Source organism: Bombina bombina, chromosome 4 (genome assembly GCF_027579735.1).
Source record: "Bombina bombina isolate aBomBom1 chromosome 4, aBomBom1.pri, whole genome shotgun sequence".
NCBI lineage: Eukaryota > Metazoa > Chordata > Amphibia > Anura > Bombinatoridae > Bombina > Bombina bombina.
In genome coordinates, this window is record NC_069502.1 from 461,729,611 (window position 1) to 461,756,813 (window position 27,203).

Here is a 27,203-nt window from a genome sequence, read left to right on the forward strand (position 1 = left end):
TAATTAGTTTAAAGATCTGTAATTTGTTTTTTATTTTCTGTAGTTTAGTGTTTTTTTTTTGTAATTTAGCTAATTTAATTTAATTTATTTAATTGTATTTAATGTAGGGAATTTATTTAATTATAGTGTAAGGTTAGGTGTTATTGTAACTCAGTGGAGGCTCCTCCAGATAATCACAACCGCACGTGAGCCCCCTGAGAAAAAAAAGAAAAAAGAAAGAAAATAATTTTTTTAGCTGAATAAATATAATTTCTCCAATAGCCCCCTATTGGAAAATTGTATTTATTTAGCCAAAAAACGATCCAGTCTACTGTCCAGTTTAATAAAATAAAAACTCCTTTTATATACCTCTATACCGCACGTGCGGTAGAGAGGTATAGCCTGCTATAGCCCTTTGCACATTTTTTTCTATGTGCCTGCTGCTCTGCCCATAACAGAGCCTATACCTTTACTAATCGCACAATTTTCAGTGTGTGAATTGGGCCATTTCTATGGGCGGGCAGCAGGGGGGGCCCTTGCCTGCAGCAGGGCTTACGTTTTTTTTTTTTTGTTCCATTGAATACCGGAAGAGACTGCTCCAAGAAAGAGAAGAGTAGAGAGCAAGGGCAGGGTCACGATACCGATCCAGAAGAAGATTAGGACAAGTCACAGGCTGAGAGTTGTTAAAGGGACAGCAGCAGAGGATTAGAAAAAGGATGAAGATGGGAGGAGGATGCCACTTATGGGGTTTGACAGAGGGCCAAAGCCATCTTTCCTGAACTTTGTCTGAGGTGGCAGGATGAAAAGTTCCTGCTTGTGAAAAGCCAACTATAAGGTGGGTGAAACAAATCCACAATCTGAAGAAACTGCCCAGTCTGGACAACTCACATTCAAATTTGGGGAGGGGGGATACTTTACCACGAACATTATATGTACAGAAAGATAGACACATTACCTTATATTTTTGGCTAATGTACTGTACTTTCCATGTAAATGAATAAAACCCTGTGTATGTATTTTATTGTACTATGTCTGGACAGGACATTACACTAAGCTACAGAAGAGACCCCCCTGACTCACATAATTATTCCCTATAGCAGAAGAGTTCACAGGAGCCTGTTATATTGTAAATTACAGCTATAGCTTGTAGTATGTTAATATATGTGGCATGATAAATGTAGTAACCACACTGAGGTCCAACCTTAATTCATGGGGCCAACTGAATATATAATTATATTTTCACTAATATACATAACAAATGTAGTATAAACGTTTTCCATTTTAGAAATCTTCACAAGTGTAATTCTTGAATTTTATGCACCACCGCCACCTGCTGGCTGCAAGTAATATAGCAAGCAATATAATATTATGATTGTGTGTGTTACTATATATATATATATGTGTGTATGTAGGAATTGTGAAGGCTGATATTTTACCACATAGGTATTTAATACATTTTGGTGTGATACATTTTGTTATTTATATATATATATATATATATATATATATATATATATATATATATATATATATATATATATATATATATATATATATATATATATATATATATATATATGTGTATGTAGGAATTGTGAAGGCTGATATTTTACCACATAGGTATTTAATACATTTTGGTGTGATACATTTTGTTTTATATATATATATATATTATACAGTGTGTGTGTATGTATATATATATATATATATATATATATATATATATATATATATATATATATATATAGAATATACAGTGTGTGTGTGTGTGTGTGTGTGTGTGTGTGTGTGTATGTATGTATGTATATATATATATATATATATATATATAAACTATTTTACATAACTGGTCTGTGAACCCCCATTTGAATAACCCACGAGCGCCACAGGTAAATTTGTATTTATTTTAGCTAGGTAGTTATTAAATAGTTAATAACTATTTAGTAACTATTCTACCCAGTTAAAATAAATACAAACTTGCCTGTAAAATAAAAATAAACCCTAAGCTAGCTACAATGTAACTATTAGTTATATTGTAGCTAGCTTAGGGTTAATTTTATAGGTAAGTATTTAGTTTTAAATAGGAATAATTTAGGTAATGATATTAATTTTATAAAGATTTATTTAAATTATATTTAAGTTAGGGGCTGTTAGGGTTAGGGTTAGACTTAGATTTAGGGGTTAATACATTTAATATAGTGGCACCGACGTTGGGGCAGCAGATTAGGGTTTAATAAGTGAAGGTAGGTTGCGGCGACATTGGGGGCGGGAGATTAGGGGTTAATAAATATAATGTAGGTGTCGGCGATGTTGGGGGCAGCAGATTAGGGGTTAATAAATATAATGTAGGTTGCAGCGATGTCCGGAGCGGCAGATTAGGGGTTAAAAAATGTATTTTAGTATTTGCGATACAGGAGAGCCTCGGTTTAGGGGTTAATAGGTAGTTTATGGATGTTAGTGTACTTTTTAGCACTTTAGTTATGAGTTTTATGCTACGGCGTTATAGTGTAAAACTCATAACTACTGACTTTAAAATGCGTTACGAATCTTGTCGGTATAGGCTGTACCGCTCACTTTTTGGCCTCCCAGGACAAACTCGTAATACCAGCGCTATGGAAGTCCCATAGAAAAAAGGGTTTACGAACTTTACGTAAATCGGTTTGCGGTAAGGCCAACAAAGTGTGCGGTGCCCCAATACCTGCAAGACTCATAATAACAGCGGGCGTAAAAAAGCAGCGTTAGGACCTGTTAACGCTGCTTTTTTACCCTAACGCACAACTCGTAATCTAGCCGATTGGTTGCACACTCTAGTGATGAGTTTATAACTGTCTCTAATTGGCATCAGCAGAGAAAAAAACTATTTTACATGGGGCTTTTATGCACACTGCCACTTTAAACATATTTTTTTTCAATATCAATAACTACTATCATTTTAAATAATACATCTCCATGTTTTTTAGGCTAACCATTGCTCTGAATTCATCTTTCAGATGGAATTTATTTAGGGCTAGATTACAAGTGTAGCACTAATTTATCACGTGCCCGCAAATGGGCAATTAGAGCTTATATAATTTTATAAATGTGCCCCAAATGCCCCCAAACTTAAGTGTTAGTTTTCTTCTTTTTTTATATATTTTTAGCATTTTGTAGCAGTTTTTGGGGGCTAAAGTTGGCAGCTAGAGGTGTTAGGAGAAAAACGGCATTGAAACGTGCTTTTACATTACAATAATCTATGGGAACTGTGTGTTCCCAGTAAATATATATGTATATATTCATATATATTTACAAATTGCTGCCATCGCTGCGCTACGGTTCTGTGTCGTGTATGACGGCATCAGAACAAGGCTCCCATTGGAGCCTATGGAAGTGTCAACTTGAAATACCAGTGCACAATAGTGTGCGCTGGTATTACTCAGTGGACCGCAAATATCGCATTCACAAAAGCGATATTTAGCGCTCCACTTGTAATCTGGCCCTTAGTGTTTAATTTCCTTTTAAACCACCACAACATAGTTAATCTTGTCCTCCAGTGTGCCCCTTTATCTGCAATCCTCCCTTATATTCCTATGTCATTCATCTTCTCCCCAGTAGTTTTGCCCCTCACCACCATTTTCTTCCCTGCTTACCCCATCATACACGTCATCCAGTTCCTTGTTATCCAGAATAAAATCAGGGAACCCAATCATGTCATATATAGCATCAGCCTGGAGAAGGGAAACAGGACACAATTTTAAACAAATATATTTTTTCAATTACTTAAAAAAAAAAAAAGGTTATCTTCTTTTTACTAATGTTCTTAAATTTCAGAAAAAATGCCATTAGCCTACAGTCAGTTAGATTACGAGTTTTGCGCTACGAGTGAAAAAGCATCGTTATACTTCATAACGCTGCTTTTTCCCTAACGCTGCTATTACAAGTCTTGTAGGTATAGGTGTACCGCACACCTTTTTGGCCGTCACGCAATGTCAGTACCGCACTTTGGAATAGCCAATAGAATGCAAGCTCAATCCTATTGGCTGATTGGATCAGCCAATAGGATGAAAGTTCAATCCTATTGGCTGATAGAATTCTATCATTCAATTGGAATGTAAGGGACGCCATCTTGAATGACGTCACTTAAAGTGAACTTCATTTTCCAGCGATGATCAGAAGAAGAGGATGCTCCGCGCCGGATGTCTTGAAGATGGACCCACTCGGTGCCGGATGGATGAAGATAGAAGATGCCGTCTGGATGAAGACTTCTGTCAGCTTCGATGAGGACTTCTGCCCGCTTGGATGAAGACTTTTGCCGGCTTTGATGAGGACTTCTGCCTGCTTGGATGAGGATGGATGTCCGGTCTTCAAAAACTGTAAGTGGATTGTTGGGGGTTAGTGTTAGGTTTATTGGGTGGGTTTTATTTTTAGCTTAGGGTTTGGGCACTGTAAAAGAGCTAAATGCCCTTTTAAGGGTAATGCCCATCCAAATGCCCTTTTCAGGGCAATGATTAGCTTAGGTTTATCTAGATAGAATTTTATTTGTGGGGTTTGGTTGTGTGGGTGGTGGGTTTTACTGTTGGGGGGTGTTTGTATTTTTTTTTTACAGGTAAGCTTTTATCTTTGGGGCAATGCCCCACAAAAGGCCCTTTTAAGGCCTATTGGTAGTTTAGTGTAGGCTAGGGTTTTTTATTTTGGGGGGGCTTTTTTATTTTGATAGGGCTATTAGATTAGGAGTAATTCGCTTTTATTTTTGATATTTTTGTTTTTTATTTTGTGTAATTTAGTGTTTATTTTTTTGTAATTTAGATAATTGTATTTTATTAATTTATTTTATTTTATTGTAATGTTAGGTTTTAGTGTAAGGCAGGTTAGGTTTTATTTTACAGGTAACTTTGTATTTATTTTAAATAGGTAGCTAGTAAATAGTTAATAACTAGTCTACTAGTTAAAATAAATACAAACTTACCTGTGAAATAAAAATAAAACCTAAGATAGATACAATATAACTATTAGTTATTTTGTAGCTAGCTTAGGTTTTATTTTATAGGTAAGTATGTATTTAGTTTTAAATAGGAATTATTTAGGTAATAATTGTAAGTTTAATTTAGATTTATTTTAATTATATTTAAGTTAGGGGGGTGGTAGGGTTACGTTAGGGTTAGGTTTAGGGGTTAATATATTTATGCAGTGTTAGTGTTGTGGGAGGCCAGAGGTTTAGGGGTTAATAACTTTAGTATAGTAGCGGCGGCAGATTATGGGCTAATAAGTGTAGGTAGGTGGCGGCGATGTTAGGGCTAGCAGATTAGGGGTTAATAAATTATGTAGGGGCGGCAAGATTAGGGGTTAATAACGGTAATGTAGGTGGCGGCAATGTTAGGGGCAGCAGATTAAGGGTTAATAACGGTAATGTTGGTGGCGGTGATGTTAGGGGCGGCAGATTAGGGGTTAATAACATTATGTAGGTTGCGGCGATGTCGGGGGCGGCAGATTAGGGGCTAATAACTAATGTAGGTGGCGGCAGATTAGGGGTTAATAACTGTAATGTAGGTGGCGGTGATGTTAGGGGCGGCAGATTAGGGGTTAATAACATTATGTAGGTGGGGGCGATGTTGGGGGCGGCAGATTAGGGGTTAATAACATTATGTAGGTTGCAGTGATGTCGGGGGCGGCAGATTAGGGGTGTTTAGACGTGTTTTTTATGTTAGGGTGTTAGGTTTAAACATAACTTTTTCTTTCCCCATAGACATCAATAGGGCTGCGTTACGGACCTATTGTTTCCGCGATCACAGGAGTTAGGCTTTTTTTTTGCTGGCTTTCCCCATTGATGTCTATGGGGAAATCTGCACGAGCACGTCAAAGCAGCGCTTGTATTTGGGTGAGGTATGGAGCTCAACGCCACCATATTGCCCGTGCAAGCTGGGTTTTTTTAAAACCTGTAATAGCAGCGCTATAGGGAGGTGAAATACCGCCGCTTTTGTGGCAGTCGTTAATGTCTTCTCCAGGAGATTTGGAGGGCTGCAGCTGAGCTGAGGCATGTGTTAAAAAAGTTAATAGGGAGTTGCTGTGGGTGAGGCTGTGTGTCCAGCAAGTACTCTGCTTGATTACTCAGAGCAGGTCTGGGCAGGGTCTCCTTGCTGCACGTTCTCTGAGTGATCAATGTTTAAACTGCCACAAATCAGAAGAAAAAAACACTCACAAACAGCTCATTCTCGCTAGGAAAGGATATGTGCTGATTTTTAGTAAAAGAGGGGTGATTACTTGGCTACTACTATAGATAATATATTGTTTGCATCTTTGCATTATTTAGTCTTCATATTTTAGCACTCTGTATCATCTGCAGCTTACTGATTTTAGCACGAGTTTTAAACATACACCACTTCCTACACACAGTGAAAAAATATAAAAATTGCTTTCAGGCTGAATAATACAAAAATCAATTTGCCACCAACAGCTCACCCAGTCCGGTGCTGTGCATAATCACATGGTAAGATCAGCTGCACTGTTTGCTGTGTTTCTCCTCCTGTTTTTAGTAATTTGACTTGCCACACTGCATCCTAGCTCCTCCCCTGCACCTCTGCCCTCAGAGTGTCATTCGGAGTCCAGGATAACTTAGGAAGCATTGCTTCTGGCTATTAGGACAGTGAATCTAAGGTAGTTTTGTGTCACTTCAGTTTTGTGTGTGTAAGCACTCAGCTGAGCCCTGAAATAGTGTAATATATAGGGAAGTGATAATATATAAGAGCTAGACAAATAAAAATAATTGATTAGGAGATGATTTATGTTTAATTATAACTTTGCTGCAATAGTGCAAAAATGCTTCCATTTTTATGGTCTTTTGGAAGAATTAATGACGGTTAATAGTAAAAGTTTTGTAAATATATCTGCACATGTATTATTTGTTTAAATTAGACACTTTAATACATTTTGACTAATGATGCAGACTGTTTTCTGTTTGGTACAAAAAGGAATTGTTTTTTATTCTTGAACTTTTTAAAAGTCTGTTTCTGCATATTGCTTTACTTCATGTGACATCTCTTCCTATGACGTGTCTTACTGTGATGTCACTGAATTTGAAAAATTACTGCAAATGATGAAATTCAACGTTGGCAAGATTGTGCTTTCTATGGTTGGGAGATGTCTGTATTTGCAATACCATTTTGTCTAGGAAGCTTTACCTCTAATTAAAATGGTATACATAAATATTTTTTGTATTGCTGTGTTATTAACCCTCTACTGGCTAGGCAGCCATATAAAATGCTACCTCTTGTGCTAAACATTTGATGTATATGTGTGTGTGTATATATACAGTATATATATATATATATATATATATATATATATATATATATATATATATATATATATATATATATATATAGTTTATTATTTAAATATAAATAACTCCTACTGGAATATTGTTGTTCTAATTATTATTATTGAATAGGTTCACATATTATTTGTCTGTCTAATTTTGAAGCTGTGTTGTAAGAATAACCATATGCCCAGAATGTGTTTAAAAGTCTGGTATTGTCAATATTATGGGGTAGGAGTAAGAGCTTGGTGCTGTAATTTGTATAATAAGCTATGGATAAGTCTAAATTATACTATTACTATTAAATGGATGTGATGTGATCACAGAACTGAGTGGGTGGAGCAATTTAACAGTAGGTAGTCAATACTAGGGATGGGCGAATGTTTCTTAAAATTCGAAATTTAAAATTAATTTTGATACAATTGTTAGTTCGAATCGAATTTCAAATGTTTATATAACATTCTATTTTCAAATTTTTCAATAACATTCAAAAATATTCGTTCAAATAATAGAATATTTAGCTATGTATTTTATATCACATTCAATTTAAAAATGTCACATTCAAATTCGAAATAGTATTTCTAGTCTACAACTGTGTTTTATTAATATAATATTTGAATTTGAATGTGACTTTCGAAAACTGTAAATAACATTCAATAATAGAATTTTTAAGAATATTCATTATCAACATTCGATTATGTAAATCGAATTTCTACAATAACATTCGTTCTAACTTTCTAATTCAAATATAAACACATTCGCCCATCCCTAGCCAATACTCCAGTAACCTACCTGCTTGCTCTATTGCAGTGTCCCTGGAAATGTTTTGGAAATGTTTGAAACTATGTAAATCTGGCCCTATGTTACTGGATATTTTTAAGAAATAGATTATTATTTCTGTGTTTAATAGCCATACATTTATATGTGGTCTTTAATGCTTCTAATATATTGATCTGTGGTCCTTATGTGTTAGGACATTGGCCCTCATTGAGATATATGGTATCCAGACTTAGATTAAGTTGCAGATTTCAATTACATGAACAGTTAACACTTAAAATGTTTCTTTCATCAATCAGACAGAACATGCAATTTTAAACAACTTTCCAATTTACTTCTACTATCTAATATATCTAGGTAAGCGCAGGAGCAGCAATGCACTACTTGCTAGCTGCTGATTGGTAGCTGCACAAAAATGCCTCTATCATTGGTTCATCCGATGTGTTCAGCTAGCTCCCAGTAGTGCATGGCTCATTTTACAAAGGATACCTAGAGTATGAAACACATTGAATAATAGAAGTAAATTGGAAATTGTTTAAAATTGTATACTCTATCTGAAACTTACAAGAAAAGGTTTCACGTCCCTTTAAGCAAGCCACTTTCCACTTCCTAAATATTACACCACATACTGTCAACACCAATTTCTATACAATTGGAGGAGTAATGTAAGGACAGCCTATTTAAAATATGCTTTTACAAAATAAATTAGCCTTCATTTGCTTTATTCCTCTTTTTTTGTTACATTGACATCAAATCTCCACCAAATAAAGCCAATAAAATTTCACATTTAGGGCTAGATTTATTAAAGCTGAGGCGTAAAGGGGCACGTATACGCGCCCCTGTACGCCTCAGCTCACCTGTGGCGGGGCGAAAATACCCGCAGGTATTCGGCATTGTACACGAGCGCAATTTTGCGCTCGCGTGTAATCCCGCCCCCTGCCCGCGCACAGCCAATCACGCGTGGGCAGGAGCTGTCAATCTCCTCGGTCTGACCAGACCGAGGAGATTGAATTTCGCCACATTAGAGGTGGCGAAGAGGCTAGGGAAGCAGCGGTCTGGTGATCGCTGCTTGATAAATGACGGCGAGTAAGTTCTTGTGAGAACTTGCAGCTGTAGGGTGTTAATAAATCTAGCCTTTAGTTTAAAAAGAAAAAAAACTGCTGCTCCTACTTTAATGTGTTGTATATATAAAGCTATGATGCTTTTGTATTGGAGCACTATCTGTGCATACATTTACTAAGAACACTATCTGTGTATGCATTCACTAAGAACAGTATATGTGCATACATTCACTAAGAGCATTATCTGTGTATGCATTTACTAAGAGCACTATCTGTGTATGCATTTACTAAGAGCACTATCTGTGTATGCATTCACTAAGAGCACTATCTGTGTATGCATTTACTAAGAGCATTATCTGTGTATGCATTTACTAAGAGCATTATCTGTGTATGCATTTACTAAGAGCACTATCTGTGCATACATTCACTAAGAGCATTATCTGTGTATGCATTTACTAAGAGCACTATCTGTGTATGCATTCACTAAGAGCACTATCTGTGTATGCATTTACTAAGAGCATTATCTGTGTATGCATTCACTAAGAGCATTATCTGTGTATGCATTTACTAAGAGCACTATCTGTGTATGCATTCACTAAGAGCACTATCTGTGTATGCATTTACTAAGAACAGTATCTGTGCATACATTCACTAAGAGCACTATCTGTGTATGCATTTACTAAGAACATTATCTGTGTATGCATTCACTAAGAACATTATCTGTTTATGCATTTACTAAGAGCACTATCTGTGTATGCATTCACTAAGAGCACTATCTGTGTATGCATTTACTAAGAACAGTATCTGTGCATACATTCACTAAGAGCACTATCTGTGTATGCATTTACTAAGAACATTATCTGTGCATGCATTCACTAAGAACATTATCTGTGTATGCATTCACTAAGAACAGTATCTGTGCATACATTCACTAAGAGCACTATCTGTGTATGCATTTACTAAGAACATTATCTGTACATGCATTCACTAAGAACATTATCTGTGTATGCATTCACTAAGAACACTATCTGTGTATGCATTCACTAAGAACACTATCTGTGTATGCATTCACTAAGAACATTATCTGTCTATGCATTCACTAAGAACATTATCTGTGTATGCATTCCCTAAAAACATTATCTGTGTATGCATTCCCTAAGAACATTATCTGTGCATGCATTCACTAAGAACAGTATCTGTGCATGCATTCCCTAAGAGCACTATCTGTGTATGCATTCACTAAGAACATTATCTGTCTATGCATTCACTAAGAACATTATCTGTGTATGCATTTACTAAGAGCATTATCTGTGTATGCATTCACTAAGAACATTATCTGTATATGCATTCACTAAGAACATTATCTGTGTATGCATTTACTAAGAACATTATCTGTGTATGCATTCACTAAGAACATTATCTGTGTATATATTCACTAAGAACACTATCTGTGCATACATTCTCTAAGAACATTATCTGTGCATGCATTCACTAAGAACACTATCTGTGCATGCATTTACTAAGAGCATTATCTGTGCATGCATTCCCTAAGAACACTATCTGTGCATGCATTTACTAAGAACATTATCTGTGTATGCATTCACTAAGAACATTATCTGTGTATGCATTCACTAAGAACATTATCTGTGTATGCATTCACTAAGAACATTATCTGTGTATGCATTTACTAAGAGCATTATCTGTGCATGCATTCACTAAGAGCACTATCTGTGCACAGGGCCGCCATCAGGGGGTGACAGGGGTGACTCCTGTCAGGGGCCCAATGGGCTAGGGGGGCCCCATGAGGCAAGAACTAAAAAAAAAAAAAACTTTTTTTTTTTAAAAATTTGGCAGCCACCAGTGGGTACTACAGCAGAGTGCTAATTGAGCATGGGAAATGTTATTACAAGGAGTAAAGTATTAGCATTTGAGAGGATTTCTGAGTGTGCACTAAACCACTATGCACAGTGTGAGACAGATTTGGCACTTTGTAGAGTGTGTGCCTGAGTCAGACGGCTGATCACTTTCATTTGCAGAGGAGGTAGGAATTACTTAGCAAATGTTTTTTTATTTCTTTGTGCAATTTAAGATTGTAACTTCAGTGTGGTAGTAGTTGTATAGTGGGGCCAGGGGTCCATAAAAACACATTTTTTTAGCAGCAGTGTATTTATGATTATTTGACAATGCTGTAGAAAGATTTTTACATCTGCATAACATGTTATACTCTCAGACTAAGATTGTTCAGTGTTGGAAATGAGACAGGTTAACTTAAAACTGTTCAGTTTACACTACAGCTGACTTAATTTTGAAATGGATACCAACAAGCCTAAATCCTTCATTTAACCAGATCTAATGGTATGAGTACCACAGCTTATGTTTCCACCAAGACCATATAGAGTACAGCATTTTCAAAATCCACAAGTACAGCTGACAGATGGGAACATTTGTACACTATATTTGAAGTGGTGCTCTTGGGTGGGGAAAATGGGGAAAATATCAAACATATGTCAACCTTTTAAAAGTACTTTTCTTCATCTAGCCATCTACCCAGATCATTAATGTACAATTTTGAATTCACAGAATTATTTTTGTTTGCACATTTACAAATAAGATTCTTTAAAAAGTTATCTCTTAATTTCTGCATTTTTTTTTATCATGCATGTCACACACTGTTGATTTAGGGGATGCAAGGCGCATAAATGTTTCCTCCTGTGAGTGCTTCTGTGGGTGTCTGTGTTTATGTCTTTGTGCTTTGGTTTGTGTCTCTATGAGTGTGTATGTATTTTTTTTCTGTTGGTATCTCTGTGAGGGTGGGTGTGTATGTCTTTGTGCATTTTCTGTGGATGTCTGTGAGGGTGTGTGCATATGTCTTTGAGCTTTTTCTATGGGTGTGTCTGTGAGGTTGGGCGTGTGTTTGTCTTTGTGTATTTTCTCTGGATGCCTCTGTGAGGCTGGGTGTGTATGTCTGTGGTTTCTGTGGATGTCTCTGTGAGGGTGTGTGTGTGTGTTTTCTGTGGATGTCTCTGTGAGGGTGTGTATTTTCTGTGGGTGTCTCTGTGAGGGTGTGTGTATGTCTTTGTGTGTTGTGTGTTTTCTGTGGATGTCTCAGTGAGGGTGTGTATGTATGTCTTTATGTGTTTTCTGTGGGTGTCTGTGTGTATGTCTTTGTGTGTTTTCTGAGGCTGTCTCTGTTGGTGTTTCCTTGGGTGTATGTGCAAGTTTGAGTTTGTGTGTGTGTGTGTGTGTGTGTGTGTGTATGTCTTTGTGTGTTTTCTGAGGCTGTCTCTGTCAGTGTTTCCTTGGGTGTATGTGCAAGTTTGAGTTTGTGTGTGTGTCCATTGTCTGTTCCTTTTTAGGACATTTTGACCTTACTACTGATTATTCACATCTTTCTACAGACTTTGAGACTAATAAGACCTTTCCGGAAGTCACCAATCCACCATTTAACCTTTAAATTATTGTTTAGGCAGTTCAGGGCCCTTCCTTTCAGCCACTGCATGCTGTTGTCATCATTTAGTTGGCATCTTCCTTTACAAAAAGATAATCAGAACTACATATTTTGATTTCTAAATCTCCTTTTTTTACAAAACTGTAGTTTACCTCATTACTTGTCAAGTCAATGTAAACAAGTGCTGAGTGTCTGTTTGGGTGTCTGTGTCTGAGTTTCTTTGCGTGTCTGCTAGAGTGTCTATATGTGAATCCTTATGTGTGAGTGTGTGTGTGTGTTTCAGTGTATGTTACTAACTTTACAACATTTCCAAGTTTAAATAGACACTTAAGAATAAGGTGCATATACGTTTTAGTCACTTGGTCAAAAATTGCACATGTCAAAGAAAGGGGGGGGGGGGGCCCTGATCAATGGTTAAGTCAGGGGCCCCAAAATTTCTAGTGGCGGCCCTGTCTGTGCATACATTCACTAAGAACACTATCTGTGCATGCATTTACTAAGAGCATTATCTGTGTATGCATTCGCTAAGAACATTATCTGTGTATGCATTTACTAAGAGCACTATCTGTGTATGCATTCACTAAGAGAATTATCTGTGTATGCATTCACTAAGAACATTATCTGTGCATGCATTTACTAAGAGCATTATCTGTGTATGCATTCACTAAGAACATTATCTGTGTATGCATTCACTAAGAACATTATCTGTGTATGCATTTACTAAGAACATTATCTGTGTATGCATTTACTAAGAGCACTATCTGTGCATACATTCACTAAGAACATTATCTGTGTATGCATTTACTAAGAGCACTATCTGTGCATACATTCACTAAGAACATTATCTGTGTATGCATTTACTAAGAACACTATCTGTGTATGCATTTACTAAGAACATTATCTGTGCATGCATTCACTAAGAACATTATCTGTGTATGCATTTACTTAGAGCACTATCTGTGTATGCATTCACTAAGAACACTATCTGTGTATGCATTTACTAAGAACATTATCTGTGCATGCATTCACTAAGAACATTATCTGTGTATGCATTTACTAAGAGCATTATCTGTGCATGCATATACTAAGAGCACTATCTGTGCATGCATTTACTAAGAGCACTATCTGTGTATGCATTCACTAAGAACACTATCTGTGTATGCATTCACTAAGAACACTATCTGTGCATGCATTTACTAAGAGCACTATCTGTGTATGCATTTACTAAGAGCACTATCTGTGTATGCATTCCCTAAGAACATTATCTGTGTATGCATTCACTAAGAACAGTATCTGTGTATACATTCACTAAGAGCACTATCTGTGTATGCATTTACTAAGAACATTATCTGTGCATGCATTCACTAAGAACATTATCTGTGTATGCATTCACTAAGAACACTATCTGTGTATGCATTCACTAAGAACACTATCTGTGCATGCATTTACTAAGAGCACTATCTGTGTATGCATTTACTAAGAGCACTATCTGTGTATGCATTCCCTAAGAACATTATCTGTGCATGCATTCACTAAGAACAGTATCTGTGCTTACACACACTAAGAGCACTATCTGTGTATGCATTCACTAAGAGCATTATCTGTGTATGCATTTACTAAGAGCATTATCTGTGTATGCATTCACTAAGAGCACTATCTGTGTATGCATTTACTAAGAGCACTATCTGTGTATGCATTCACTAAGAGCACTATATGTGTATGCATTCACTAAGAGCACTATCTGTGTATGCATTCACTACATTCTCCAACTTTCTAACCTTATTCAAAAAGGCCTTCCCCACACTTCCATGGTATCCTGCCCTGACCTTGCTACAGACCACTATAACAATACTCTTTCCTCTGCACTCGACACCCTTGCTCCTCCACAAATACGCAAAACCCCACGTCGTCAGCTCCAGCCCTGGCACTCTCAGCAAACACGCTATCTACAAAAATGCTCCCGTGCTGCTGAACGTGCCTGGAGGAAATCCCCCTATGAACACGATTTCCTACACTATAAGTTCATTCTTTATTCTTACTCCTCTGCCCTTCACTAAGCCAAGCAAAACTACTTCTCTTCTCTCATATCTTCTCACTCCTCAAACCCTAAACGTCTCTTCTCCACTTTCAACACTCTCCTCTATCCACCTGCACCACCCCCCTCATCTGACTTTAGTGCTCAAGACTTGGCAGATTACTTTTTCAACAAAACACTTACCATCAGAAGCAACATCCCACCACAAGACTGCAACCTTTCAACTGCACCCCCGGTCACCCCCTCCAACACTCTCAGTACCTTCCCCCCAACCACTGAGAATGAAGTGAGTTCCCTAATATCTTCCTCACACCTCACTACATGCCCCCTTGACCCTATCCCTTCACATCTAATACCCTCTCTGTCCTCTACCCTCACCCCAGCTCTTACTCACATATTCAACCGATCCCTTACTACTGGTTCATTTCCATCATCATTCAAACATGCAAAGGTCACCCCCATCCTCAAAAAACCCTCCCTCAACCCCAATTCTCCTGCAAACTACCGCCCCATATCACTACTTCCGCTAGCTTCTAAAGTCCTAGAAAAACTAGTTTTCGATCGCCTAACACACTTCCTATCCTCCAACTCACTGCTTGACCCCCTGCAATCTGGCTTCCGTCCCCAACACTCAACTGAGACTGCCCTCACCAAGGTTACGAACTATCTTCTTTCTGCTAAAAACAATGGCCACTATTCTATACTTATCTTACTTGACCTGTCTGCTGCCTTTGACACTGTTGACCATCCCCTCCTCTTACGGACTCTCAGCTCCCTTGGACTCTGTGACATTGCCCTCTCCTGGATCCACTCTTATCTCTCTAATAGATCCTTTTCTGTCTCATTTGCTGGTGACTCATCCTCTCCACTGCCTCTGTCTGTTGGAGTACCTCAAGGCTCTGTTCTAGGCCCTCTACTCTTCTCTATTTATACTTCCTCGCTGGGTCAACTTATTAGTAGCTATGGCTTCAACTATCACCTCTATGCTGATGATACTCAGATCTACATATCCACCCCTGCACTCTCTCCGTCTGTCCTTTCCCACATCAGCAGCTGCTTATCTGGCATTTCTTCCTGGATGGCCTCTCACCACCTAAAAATAAACATGTCCAAGACTGAGCTTCTTCTAATCCCCCCAACTAATTCTACTCCAGTTTCTAACTTTACTATCACTGTCGGTGACACCACTATCTCCCCATCACCCCAAGTCCGCTGCCTTGGAGTTACACTCGACTCCAATCTGTCCTTCATACCCCACATCCAATCGCTCTCTTCATCCTGTCGCATCCACCTACGCAATATCTTCAAAATCCGTCCTTTTCTGAGCGCTGAAACTACTAAACAGCTAATCCATTCCCTAGTAATTTCCCGGCTTGACTACTGTAACAACCTGCTAACTGGCCTTCCTCTCTCCCGCCTCTCCCCCCTTCAATCCATCCTAAATGCCTCTGCTAGGCTAATCCACCTCTCCCGACGCTCTGTATCTGCCGCACCCCTCTGTGAGTCCCTTCACTGGCTCCCCATTCACAGCAGAATTAAATTCAAAGTTCTCACTTTGACCTACAAAGCCCTTACCAATGCAGCCCCCCCATACCTGTCCTCACTCATCAACAAATATACTCCAGCCCGTCCCCTAAGATCCAACAACGATCTACTCCTTGCCTCTTCTACCATCACCTCCTCTCATGCTAGACTACAGGACTTCTCTCGTGCGGCACCAACCCTCTGGAACGCACTTCCTCCTGCTGTCAGACTTTCCCCCAACCTCTCCTCCTTTAAACGCTCCCTAAAGACCTTCTTGTTCAGGGAAGCCTATAACCAAATCAGTAACTAATGAATTCCACTTGCCTAATAGTTGCCCTCATCTAACTTCACACTAACATCACTCCCACCTTTGCAGTCCCCACCTCCTGTTTCTCAACCTCCTACCCATTTAGATTGTAAGTTCCCACGGGAACAGGGCTCCAAACTCCTCCTGTATTTGTTTGTTAAATTTTGTCTGGTGTCTCATATTGTACTGTCCTTTTATCTTTGTTACCTATGAACAGCGCTGCGGAATCTGTTGGCGCTTTATAAATAAAGAATAATAATAATAATAAATAAGAGCACTATCTGTGTATGCATTCACTAAGAGCACTATCTGTGTATGCATTCACTAAGAACATTATTTGTGCATGCATTCACTAAGAGCACTATCTGTGTATGCATTCACTAAGAACATTATCTGTGCATGCATTCACTAAGAACACTATCCGTACATACATTCACTAAGAGCACTATCTGTGCATACATTCACTAAGAGCACTATCTGTGCATACATTCACTAAGAGCACTATTCATGCATACATTCACTAAGAGCACTATCTGTGCATACATTCACTAAGAGCACTATCTGTGTATGCATTCACTAAGAGCATTATCTGTGTATGCATTCACTAAGAACATTATCTGTGCATACATTCACTAAGAGCACTATCTGTGCATACATTCACTAAGAGCACTATCTGTGTATGCATTCACTAAGAGCATTATCTGTGTATACATTCACTAAGAACATTATCTGTGCATGCATTTATTAAGAGCACTATCCATGCATACATTCACTAACGCCTAGATTTAGAGTTTTGCGGCCAAAGGGGTGCGTTAGCTACGCGTGCTTTTTTCTGGCCGCACCTTTTAAATACCGCTGGTATTTAGAGTTCACAGAAGGGCTGCGTTAGGCTCCAAAAAAGGAGCGTATAGCATATTTACCGCAACTGCAACTCTCGATACCAGCGGTGCTTACGGACGCGGCCAGCTTCAAAAACGTGCTCATGCACGATTTCCCCATAGGAAACAATGGGACAGTTTGAGCTGAAAAAAAACCTAACACCTGCAAAAAAGCAGCGTTCAGCTCCTAACGCGGCCCCATTGTTTCCTATGGGGAAACACTTCCTAAGTCTGCACCTAACACCCTAACATGTACCCCGAGTCTAAACACCCCTAACCTTACACTTATTAACCCCTATTCTGCCGCCCCCGCTATCGCTGATGCCTGCATTTTATTATTAACCCCTAATCTGCCGCTCCGTACACCGCCGCCACCTACATTATACCTATGTACCCCTAATCTGCTGCCCCTAACACCGCCGACCCCTATATTATATTTATTAACCCCTAATATGCCACCCCTAACGTCGCCGCTACCTACCTACACTTATTAACCCCTAATCTGCCGACCGGATCTCACCGCTACTATAATAAATGTATTAACCCCTAATCCGCCTCACTCCAGCCTTAATAACCCTATAATAAATAGTATTAACCCCTAATCTGCTCTCCCTAACATCGCCGACACCTAACTTCAAGTATTAACCCCTAATCTGCCGACCGGAGCTCACCGCTACTCTAATAAATTTTTTAACCCCTAAAGCTAATTCTAACCCTAACACTAACACCCCCCCTAAGTTAAATATAATTTTATTCTAACGAAATAAAATAATTCTTATTAAATAAATTATTCCTATTTAAAGCTAAATACTTACCTGTAAAATAAATCCTAATATAGCTACAATATAAATAATATTTATATTGTAGCTATTATAGGATTAATATTTATTTTACAGGCAACTTTGTATTTATTTTAACCAGGTACAATAGCTATTAAATAGTTAAGAACTATTTAATAGTTACCTAGTTAAAATAATTACAAAATTACCTGTAAAATAAATCCTAACCTAAGTTACAATTAAACCTAACACTACACTATCAATAAATAAATTAAATAAACTACCTACAATTATCTACAATTAAACCTAACACTACACTATCAATAAATTAATTAAATACAATACCTACAAATAAATACAATTAAATAAACTAACTAAAGTACAAAAAATAAAAAAGAACTAAGTTACAAAAAATAAAAAAATATTTACAAACATTAGAAAAATATTACAACAATTTTAAACTAATTACACCTCCTCTAAGCCCCCTAATAAAATAACAAAGGCCCCCAAAATAAAAAAATGCCCTACCCTATTCTAAAATTAAAATAGAAAAGCTCTTTTACCTTACCAGCCCTGAAAAGGGCCCTTTGCGGGGCATGCCCCAAAGAATTCAGCTCTTTTGCCTGTAAAAAAAAACCATAAAATACCCCCCCCCCAACATTACAACCCACCACCCACATACCCCTAATCTAACCCAAACCCCCCTTAAATAAACCTAACACTAAGCCCCTGAAGATCTCCCTACCTTGTCTTCACCACACCGGGTCCCGATCTGTCCAGAAGAGCCTCCGAAATCTTCATCCAAGCCCAAGCGGGGGCTGAAGAGTGACGTCCATCCTCGGGCTGAAGTCTTGATGCAAGCAGGCGCTGAAGAAGTCCATCATCGGGATGACGTCTTCTATGAAGCGGCATCTTCAATCTTCTTTCTTCCGGAGCCATCATCTTCCAGCCGACGCGGAACCATCCTCTTCTACCGACGCCTACTCGCCGAATGACGGTTCCTTTAAATGACGTCATCCAAGATGGCGTCCGTCGAATTCCGATTGGCTGATAGGATTCTATCAGCCAATCGGAATTAAGGTAGGAAAATTCTGATTGGCTGATGGAATCAGCCAATCAGATTCAAGTTCAATCCGATTGGCTGATCCGATCAGCCAATAGAATGCGAGCTCAATCTGATTGGCTGATCGGATCAGCCAATCGGATTGAACTTGATTCTGATTGGCTGATTCCATCAGCCAATCAGAATTTTCCTACCTTAATTCAGATTGGCTGATAGAATCCTATCAGCCAATAGGAATTCGAGGGACGCCATCTTGGATGACGTCCCTTAAAGGAACCGTCATTCGTCGGGAAGTCGTCGGTGAAGATGGATGGATCCGCGCTGGAGGTCTTGAAGATCAGCCGGTCGTCATCGGAATTGAAGAACATAGAAGATGCGGCTTGGATGAAGATGTTTGCCGGTCCGGATGTCCTCTTCTGCCCGCTTGGATCAAGACTTCAGCCGGAGGATGGACGTCACTCTTCAGCCCCCGCTTGGGCTTGGATCAAGATTTCGGAGGCTTGGATCAAGACTTCGGTGGACGGATCGGTGAACCTGGCATGGTGAAGACAAGGTAGGGAGATCTTCAGGGGCTTAGTGTTAGGTTTATTTAAGGGGGGTTTGGGTTAGATTAGGGGTATGTGGGTGGTGGGTTTTAATGTTGGGGGGGGGTTGTATTTTTCTTTTACAGGCAAAAGAGCTGAATTCTTTGGGGCATGCCCCACAAAAGGTCCTTTTAAGGGCTGGTAAGGTAAAAGAGCTTTGAACTTTTTTAATTTAGAATAGGGTAGGCCATTTTTTTATTTTGGGGGGCTTTGTTATTTTATTAGGGGGCTTAGAGTAGGTGTAATTAGTTTAAAATTGTTGTAATATTTTTCTAATGTTTGTAAATATTTATTTATTTTTTGTAACTTAGTTATTTTTTATTTTTTGTACTTTAGTTAGTTTATTTAAATGTATTTATTTGTAGGTATTGTATTTAATTAATTTATTGATAGTGTAGTGTTAGGTTTAATTGTAGGTAGTTGTAGGTATTGTATTTAATTAATTTATTGATAGTGTAGTGTTAGGTTTAATTGTAGGCAATTGTAGGTATTGTATTTAATTAATTTATTGATAGTGTAGTGTTAGGTTTAATTGTAACTTAGTTTAGGATTTTTTTACAGGTAATTTTGTAATTATTTTAACTAGGTAACTATTAAATAGTAAATAACTATTTAATAGCTATTGTACCTGGTTAAAATAATTACAACGTTGCCTGTAAAATAAATATTAATCCTAAAATAGCTACAATGTAATTATTATTTATATTGTAGCTATATTAGGGTTTATTTTACAGGTAAGTATTTAGCTTTAAATAGGAATAATTTATTTAATAATAGTTAATTTATTTTGTTAGATTTAAATTATATTTAAGTTAGGGGGGTGTTAGTGTTAGGGTTAGACTTAGCTTTAGGGGTTAATACATTTATTATAGTAGCGGTGAGTTCCGGTCGGCAGATTAGGGGTTAATAAGTGAAGTTAGGTGTCGGCGATGTTAGGGAGGACAGATTAGGGGTTAATAAATATAATATAGGGGTCGGCTGTGTTAGGGGCAGCAGATTAGGGGTACATAGGTATAATGTAGGTGGCGGCGGTGTACGGAGCAGCAGATTAGGGGTTAAAAAAATATGCAGGTGTCAGCGATAGCGGGGGCGGCAGATTAGGGGTTAATAAATATAATATAGGGGTCGGCTGTGTTAGGGGCAGCAGATTAGGGGTACATAGGTATAATGTAGGTGGCGGCGGTGTACGGAGCGGCAGATTAGGGGTTAAAAGATTTTAATAGAGTGGCGGCGATGTGGGGGGACCTCGGTTTAGGGGTACATAGGTAGTTTATGGGTGTTAGTGTACTTTAGAGCACAGTAGTTAAGAGCTTTATGAACCGGCGTTAGCCCAGAAAGCTCTTAACTACTGACTTTTTTCTGCGGCTGGAGTTTTGTCGTTAGATTTCTAACGCTCACTTCAGCCAAGACTCTAAATACCGGCGTTAGAAAGATCCCATTGAAAAGATAGGATACGCAAATGGCGTAGGGGGATCTGCGGTATGGAAAAGTCGCGGCTGCAAAGTGAGCGTTAGACCCTTTAATGACTGACTCCAAATACCAGAGGGCGGTAAAAACCAGCGTTAGGAGCCTCTAACGCTGGTTTTGACGGCTACCGCCCAACTCTAAATCTAGCCGTATGAGCACTATCTGTGCATACATTCACTAAGAGCACTATCTGTGTATGCATTCACTAAGAGCATTATCTGTGTATGCATTCACTAAGAGCATTATCTGTGTATGCATTCACTAAGAACATTATCTGTGCATGCATTTACTAAGAGCACTATCTGTGTATGCATTCACTAAGAACATTATCTGTGTATGCATTCACTAAGAACATTATCTGTGTATGCATTTACTAAGAACATTATCTGTGTATGCATTCACTAAGAACAGTATCTGTGTATACATTCACTAAGAGCACTATCTGTGTATGCATTTACTAAGAACATTATCTGTGCATGCATTCACTAAGAAAATTATCTGTGTATGCATTCACTAAGAACACTATCTGTGTATGCATTCACTAAGAACACTATCTGTGCATGCATTTACTAAGAGCACTATCTGTGTATGCATTTACTAAGAGCACTATCTGTGTATGCATTTACTAAGAACATTATCTGTGTATGCATTCACTAAGAACAGTATCTGTGTATACATTCACTAAGAGCACTATCTGTGTATGCATTTACTAAGAACATTATCTGTGCATGCATTCACTAAGAACATTATCTGTGTATGCATTCACTAAGAACACTATCTGTGTATGCATTCACTAAGAACACTATCTGTGCATGCATTTACTAAGAGCACTATCTGTGTATGCATTTACTAAGAGCACTATCTGTGTATGCATTCCCTAAGAACATTATCTGTGCATGCATTCGCTAAGAACATTATCTATGCATGCATTCACTAAGAACAGTATCTGTGCATACATTCACTAAGAGCACTATCTGTGTATGCATTCACTAAGAACATTAACTGTGTATGCATTCACTAAGAGCACTATCTGTGCATACATTCCCAAAGAGCACTATCTGTGTATGCGCTCCCTAAGAACATTATCTGTGCATGCATTCGCTAAGAACATTATCTGTGCATGCATTCACTAAGAGCACTATCTGTGTATGCATTCACTAAGAGCATTATCTGTGTATGCATTTACTAAGAGCATTATCTGTGTATGCATTCACTAAGAGCATTATCTGTGTATGCATTTACTAAGAGCATTATCTGTGTATGCATTTACTAAGAGCACTATCTGTGTATGCATTCACTAAGAGGACTATATGTGTATGCATTCACTAAGAGCACTATCTGTGTATGCATTCACTAAGAGCACTATCTGTGTATGCATTCACTAAGAGCACTATCTGTGTATGCATTCACTAAGAACATTATTTGTGCATGCATTCACTAAGAGCACTATCTGTGTATGTATTCACTAAGAACATTATCCGTGCATGCATTCACTAAGAACACTATCCGTACATACATTCACTAAGAGCACTATCCGTGCATACATTCACTAAGAGCACTATCTGTGTATGCATTCACTAAGAGTATTATCTGTTTATGCATTCACTAAGAACACTATCAGTGTATACATTCACTAAGAGCATTATCCGTGCATACATTCACTAAGAGCACTATCTGTGTATGCATTCACTAAGAGCATTAGCTGTGTATGCATTTACTAAGAGTATTATCTGTGTATGCAGTCACTAAGAGCATTATCTGTGTATGCATTTACTAAGAGCATTATCTGTGTATGCATTCACTATGAGCAGCTGCAGTATTTAAAATGCTGGTGCACTGAGAATATCTTGCTATGCTTCACATGTAGGTGCATAGAAAAATGTTAACACTAAAACAGTGATAACTTTTACTAGAAGCATTTTTGCCAATACTTGTATATTGTAAATATGTTTCTGTTCAAATATGTAATTCATCTATGTGCATTTTTGTTTTGACCGGAATGTCCCTTTAATTCACGTATTACAAATTGAAAGTAAAAAGGTAGCTGGGATATTATGACTGTGCTAACTCCTTCTCCCCATAGACTTCTATGGGGCACTCTGAAGAAATCCTTATAAGTTATCGCCTCCCCTTTCTTCTCTGAAGTCTATAATTGATGAGGAGTCTCACACAGCTATAGCTGCAACTGAGATGGTCTTGTCAGATGGTGGCTCTTATCCCTCGCTCATCATTACAGCCAGTGCGGGAGAAAAGGGAACCTCTGATTGGTGCAAATAGTTTGAGTCACCATGGTGATACCTGCTCATCACAGCACATAAAAGATGGTATTGTCTGCAGGACTGGGAGCAAAGAGTTCCTATAGCCTTCACTTTGTCTGGTGTTTGGTTTATCAGAAGGAGTTGGAGAACAGAGAGAACTACCTTGCTGAGCCCATCTGATTGCTTTGCTGTCTCTAAACTAACACTAACAGTTACTTTAAGAATAACCCTTAAAAGAACTTTTTGTAGGGCATTGCCTTAAAAGTCTTACAGCTCTTTTTCTAAAAAAAAATACTACAACCCCATTCTACAATAAAATTACCCCCCCCCCCCCAAAAAAAAAAAAAATGTTCAGGGTTTTTTATTTTGGGGTGTTGTGGCATAACTGTGGGCTTTTTATTTTTGGTATTGTTGTTTTTTTGTTTTCTGTAATGTTAGTTTTTTTGTAAATGTAGTGTTATTTTTTTGTAACTTAGGGGGTTTAAGCTTAGAAGTGGGGGGGTTAGGTGTTAGGCAGTTTTGTGTAGGGGTAGTTTGCGTTGGGGCTTGTGGTGGTGTAGGGGTTAATAGGTTAGAGGTATTGGCAGTATAGGTGTTGAGTAGTGTAGGGGGTGTTTGTGGTGGGCTATTGGTGGTATAGGGGTTAATAGGTTAGGAAGTTTATTGCAGTGGGCTATTGGTGGTATAGGGGTTAATAGGTTAGGAAGTTTATTGCAGTGGGCTATAGGCAGTTTAGGGGTTAGTGCAGGGTTATGACGGTTTAGGGGTACATAGGTATAGTTATTAGGTTTTGTGCTATATATTTAAAAGGGATCCTTTATTTTACATTGCCAATGTCGGTGCTGATGCTGCTTGGAATATTTTGCCAGCATGGCCACCCACTGTGATGTATAGTATAACGCCCCTCTGCGATGCTGCCTTTAAAGAGTAATGTCGGCACTTTTAAATATTTCGCCAGCATTCTCGACATTGCATCATATCCCTTTTGAATATATTGCCGCCTTGCAGCACTTTCAATCATCAGGGCCTGAGGAATATTTAGCATATTAGAGCGTATCAAAAATATAATTGTGGCTTAAGGGTTATTCCTTCAGCACATTGTTCTGTATTAAACAAATGTGACTCCATCTTTTATGTCTTATGGCTATTATACGAATTATCACCTAGCTTGATGCATATTTTGTGTATGGATGTGTGGATTATCTTGTCTTTCCACTACTGTATTTTATTTAATTTGCTTGGTTTCTGGTACTGCGTATGAAAACTTCAATAAAAAAAATAACTAAAAAAACATTGTATAGAATCTCTGCAGTTTTATATTCTAATCAAAAAAGAAGAGACACAATTGAATAAGAAAAATAGATCAGCAAAATATAATTAAAGGGATAAAAAGGTCAAAATTGAAATGTGCATGGGTGCATTTCAAATTGAAATATAAGCAGCTTTGCAATATACTTCCATTAGAAAAAATGCTTCTAATAAAAGTAATTACTGTTTTTCAGTGGCATACGCCCATATCCTGTGAGGGCCCGCGCACCAGTATTCAAACACCATGCACGCTCAGAAAGCTGGCGGTGGTGTGTACTGCTTCTGAAGACATAATTTGTGTCCTGCAATCCACTGCTGACTCTGAGAAGGTGTAGTGTCTGAATATTGGTGCTGAGGCCCTCAAAGGATATGTGAGTATGCCACAGAAAAACGGTAATAACTTTTCTCTTACTTGGTGTATTCAGTCCACGGATTCATCCTTACTTGTGGGATATTCTCAATCCCTACAGGAAGTGGCAAAGAGAGCACACAGCAAAGCTGTCCATATAGCTCCCCTCAGGCTCCGCCCCCCCAGTCATTCTCTTTGCCGCTCTAACAAGTAGCATCTCCACGGGGGTGGTAAAGAGTATGTGGTGTTAGATTTGTAGTTTTATTTCTTCAATCAAGAGTTTGTTATTTTAAAATAGTGCCGGTTTGTACTATTTACTCTGAGGCAGAAAGTGATGAAGATTTCTGCTGAGAGGAAAAAGATTTTAGCATGTTGTAACTAAAATCCATTGCTGTTCCCACGCAGGACTGTTGAGTACAGGAGAACTTCAGTTGGGGGGAACAGTTTGCAGGCTTATACTGCTTAAGGTATGTTCAGTCATTTTTTCTAACAAAACCTGGTAATGCTAGAAGACTGATAGATATCCCATGAGGGAAGGTAAGCCATTTTCTGAGACACAGTATAGAAAGAGGGCTTCAGTTAAGGGCTTTAATACTGACAGACACTGTGATGGGCTAAATCGATTACTTTATTTTGGTAATCTTATGTTTATTAAGCGTTTTTAAACGTTGCAAACACTTTTTGGGGACTTTTTTACGCCTGGCATTTTATAAGACAGCTAATCTGACTCAGAAAGGCCCCATATCTCTGGAGTAAGAAGGAGGGGGCCTCATTTTCGCGCCTCAATTGCGCAGTTGATTTGCAACACAGCTCCATGCAGCTTCATGTGCAGAGCCTTTAAAGTACAGAAGGACTTCTGGGAGGCTTAATTTACACCTGCAAATAACCCTAAAGGAAGGTAAAGCCACAGCAAAGACTGTGGCATAGTACTGTAGTGGGTTAAACCGGGTATTTACTTCATTTTGCTCCGGTTTGGGCATTAAGGGGTTAAACGATTTGAAAACTTGTGTGCAATCATTTCAAGGCATTAGGATCATGTGGTGAAAATTTCATTACGATCGGATGTTTTTTGATGATTTGGTAAAAAAGTGTGTTCCTTTTTATTATTTAAAGAGACAGTAATGTTTTTTTCAAAAGTATTTTTTTCAATATTTTAGTGTTGTCTGAGTCTGTCAAACATGTCTGAGCCTTCAGATAGACCTTGTTCTTTATGTTCAAAAGCCATGGCGATACCCCCATTGCATTTATGTTTAAAGTGTGCAAAAACATCTAAGCATTTTAAAGATCATCCAGTGACAATTAAAAATGCTGAACAGGATGATTCCTTAACGGAGGGTAATGAGGATAGTTCTCCTTCCTCCCCCCAAGTGTCTACACCAGTTACGCCCGCGCAAGCGATGCCTAGTACCTCTAGCGCATTGGCCCCATTTACTTTACAGCAATTAGCAGCAGTAATGGATAATTCCCTTGCAGCATTTTTATCCAAACTGCCTGTTTTTCCAAGAAAGCGCGATAGCTCAGTTTTAAATACAGAGGATGAGCAATCTGAAGCTTTGGATAATGTATCTGTAGTACCCTCACAAAACTCAGAGGTAGCAGTGAGGGAAGGGCTGTCTGAGGGAGAAATTTCTGACACAGGGAAAATTTCTCAGCAGGCAGAGTCAGATTCCTTAGCGTTTAAATTTAAGCTGGAACACCTCCGCGTCCTGCTTAAGGAGGTTTTAGCTACGCTGGACGATTGTGACCCCATGGTGGTCCCTGAAAAATTGTGTAAAATGGACAGATATTTAGAGGTCCCCGTATACACTGAGGCATTTCCGATCCCAAAGAGGGTGGCGGATATTGTGACTAAGGAGTGGGAGAGACCAGGTGTACCCTTTGTTCCCCCACCTATCTTTAAGAAAATGTTCCCCATAAACGACCCCAGGAGGGACGCGTGGCAGACGGTCCCCAAGGTAGATGTTTTATCTTAGTTTATATAAGGAGATCAAGCACAGGTCTTCATAATTGTAAACTTTATTAAGCATGCTATACACACACACACTATGCAAGAGGCACTTCCTGACTACCATTGTGCACATAACAACAGGTTGATATG

General features: G+C 38.4%; 1 protein-coding gene across 1 annotated transcript in view; it reads right to left on the reverse strand.

The window, feature by feature from the left end:
• The window catches only part of ECE2 (endothelin converting enzyme 2), a 282,303-nt gene that overhangs the window by 124,048 nt on the left and 131,052 nt on the right, over positions 1-27,203 (reverse strand). Inside the window, exon 13 of the mRNA XM_053710343.1 lies at positions 3,606-3,683. Coding sequence (XP_053566318.1) covers positions 3,606-3,683 — 78 coding nt within the window. The remainder of the gene's footprint in view (positions 1-3,605; positions 3,684-27,203) is intronic.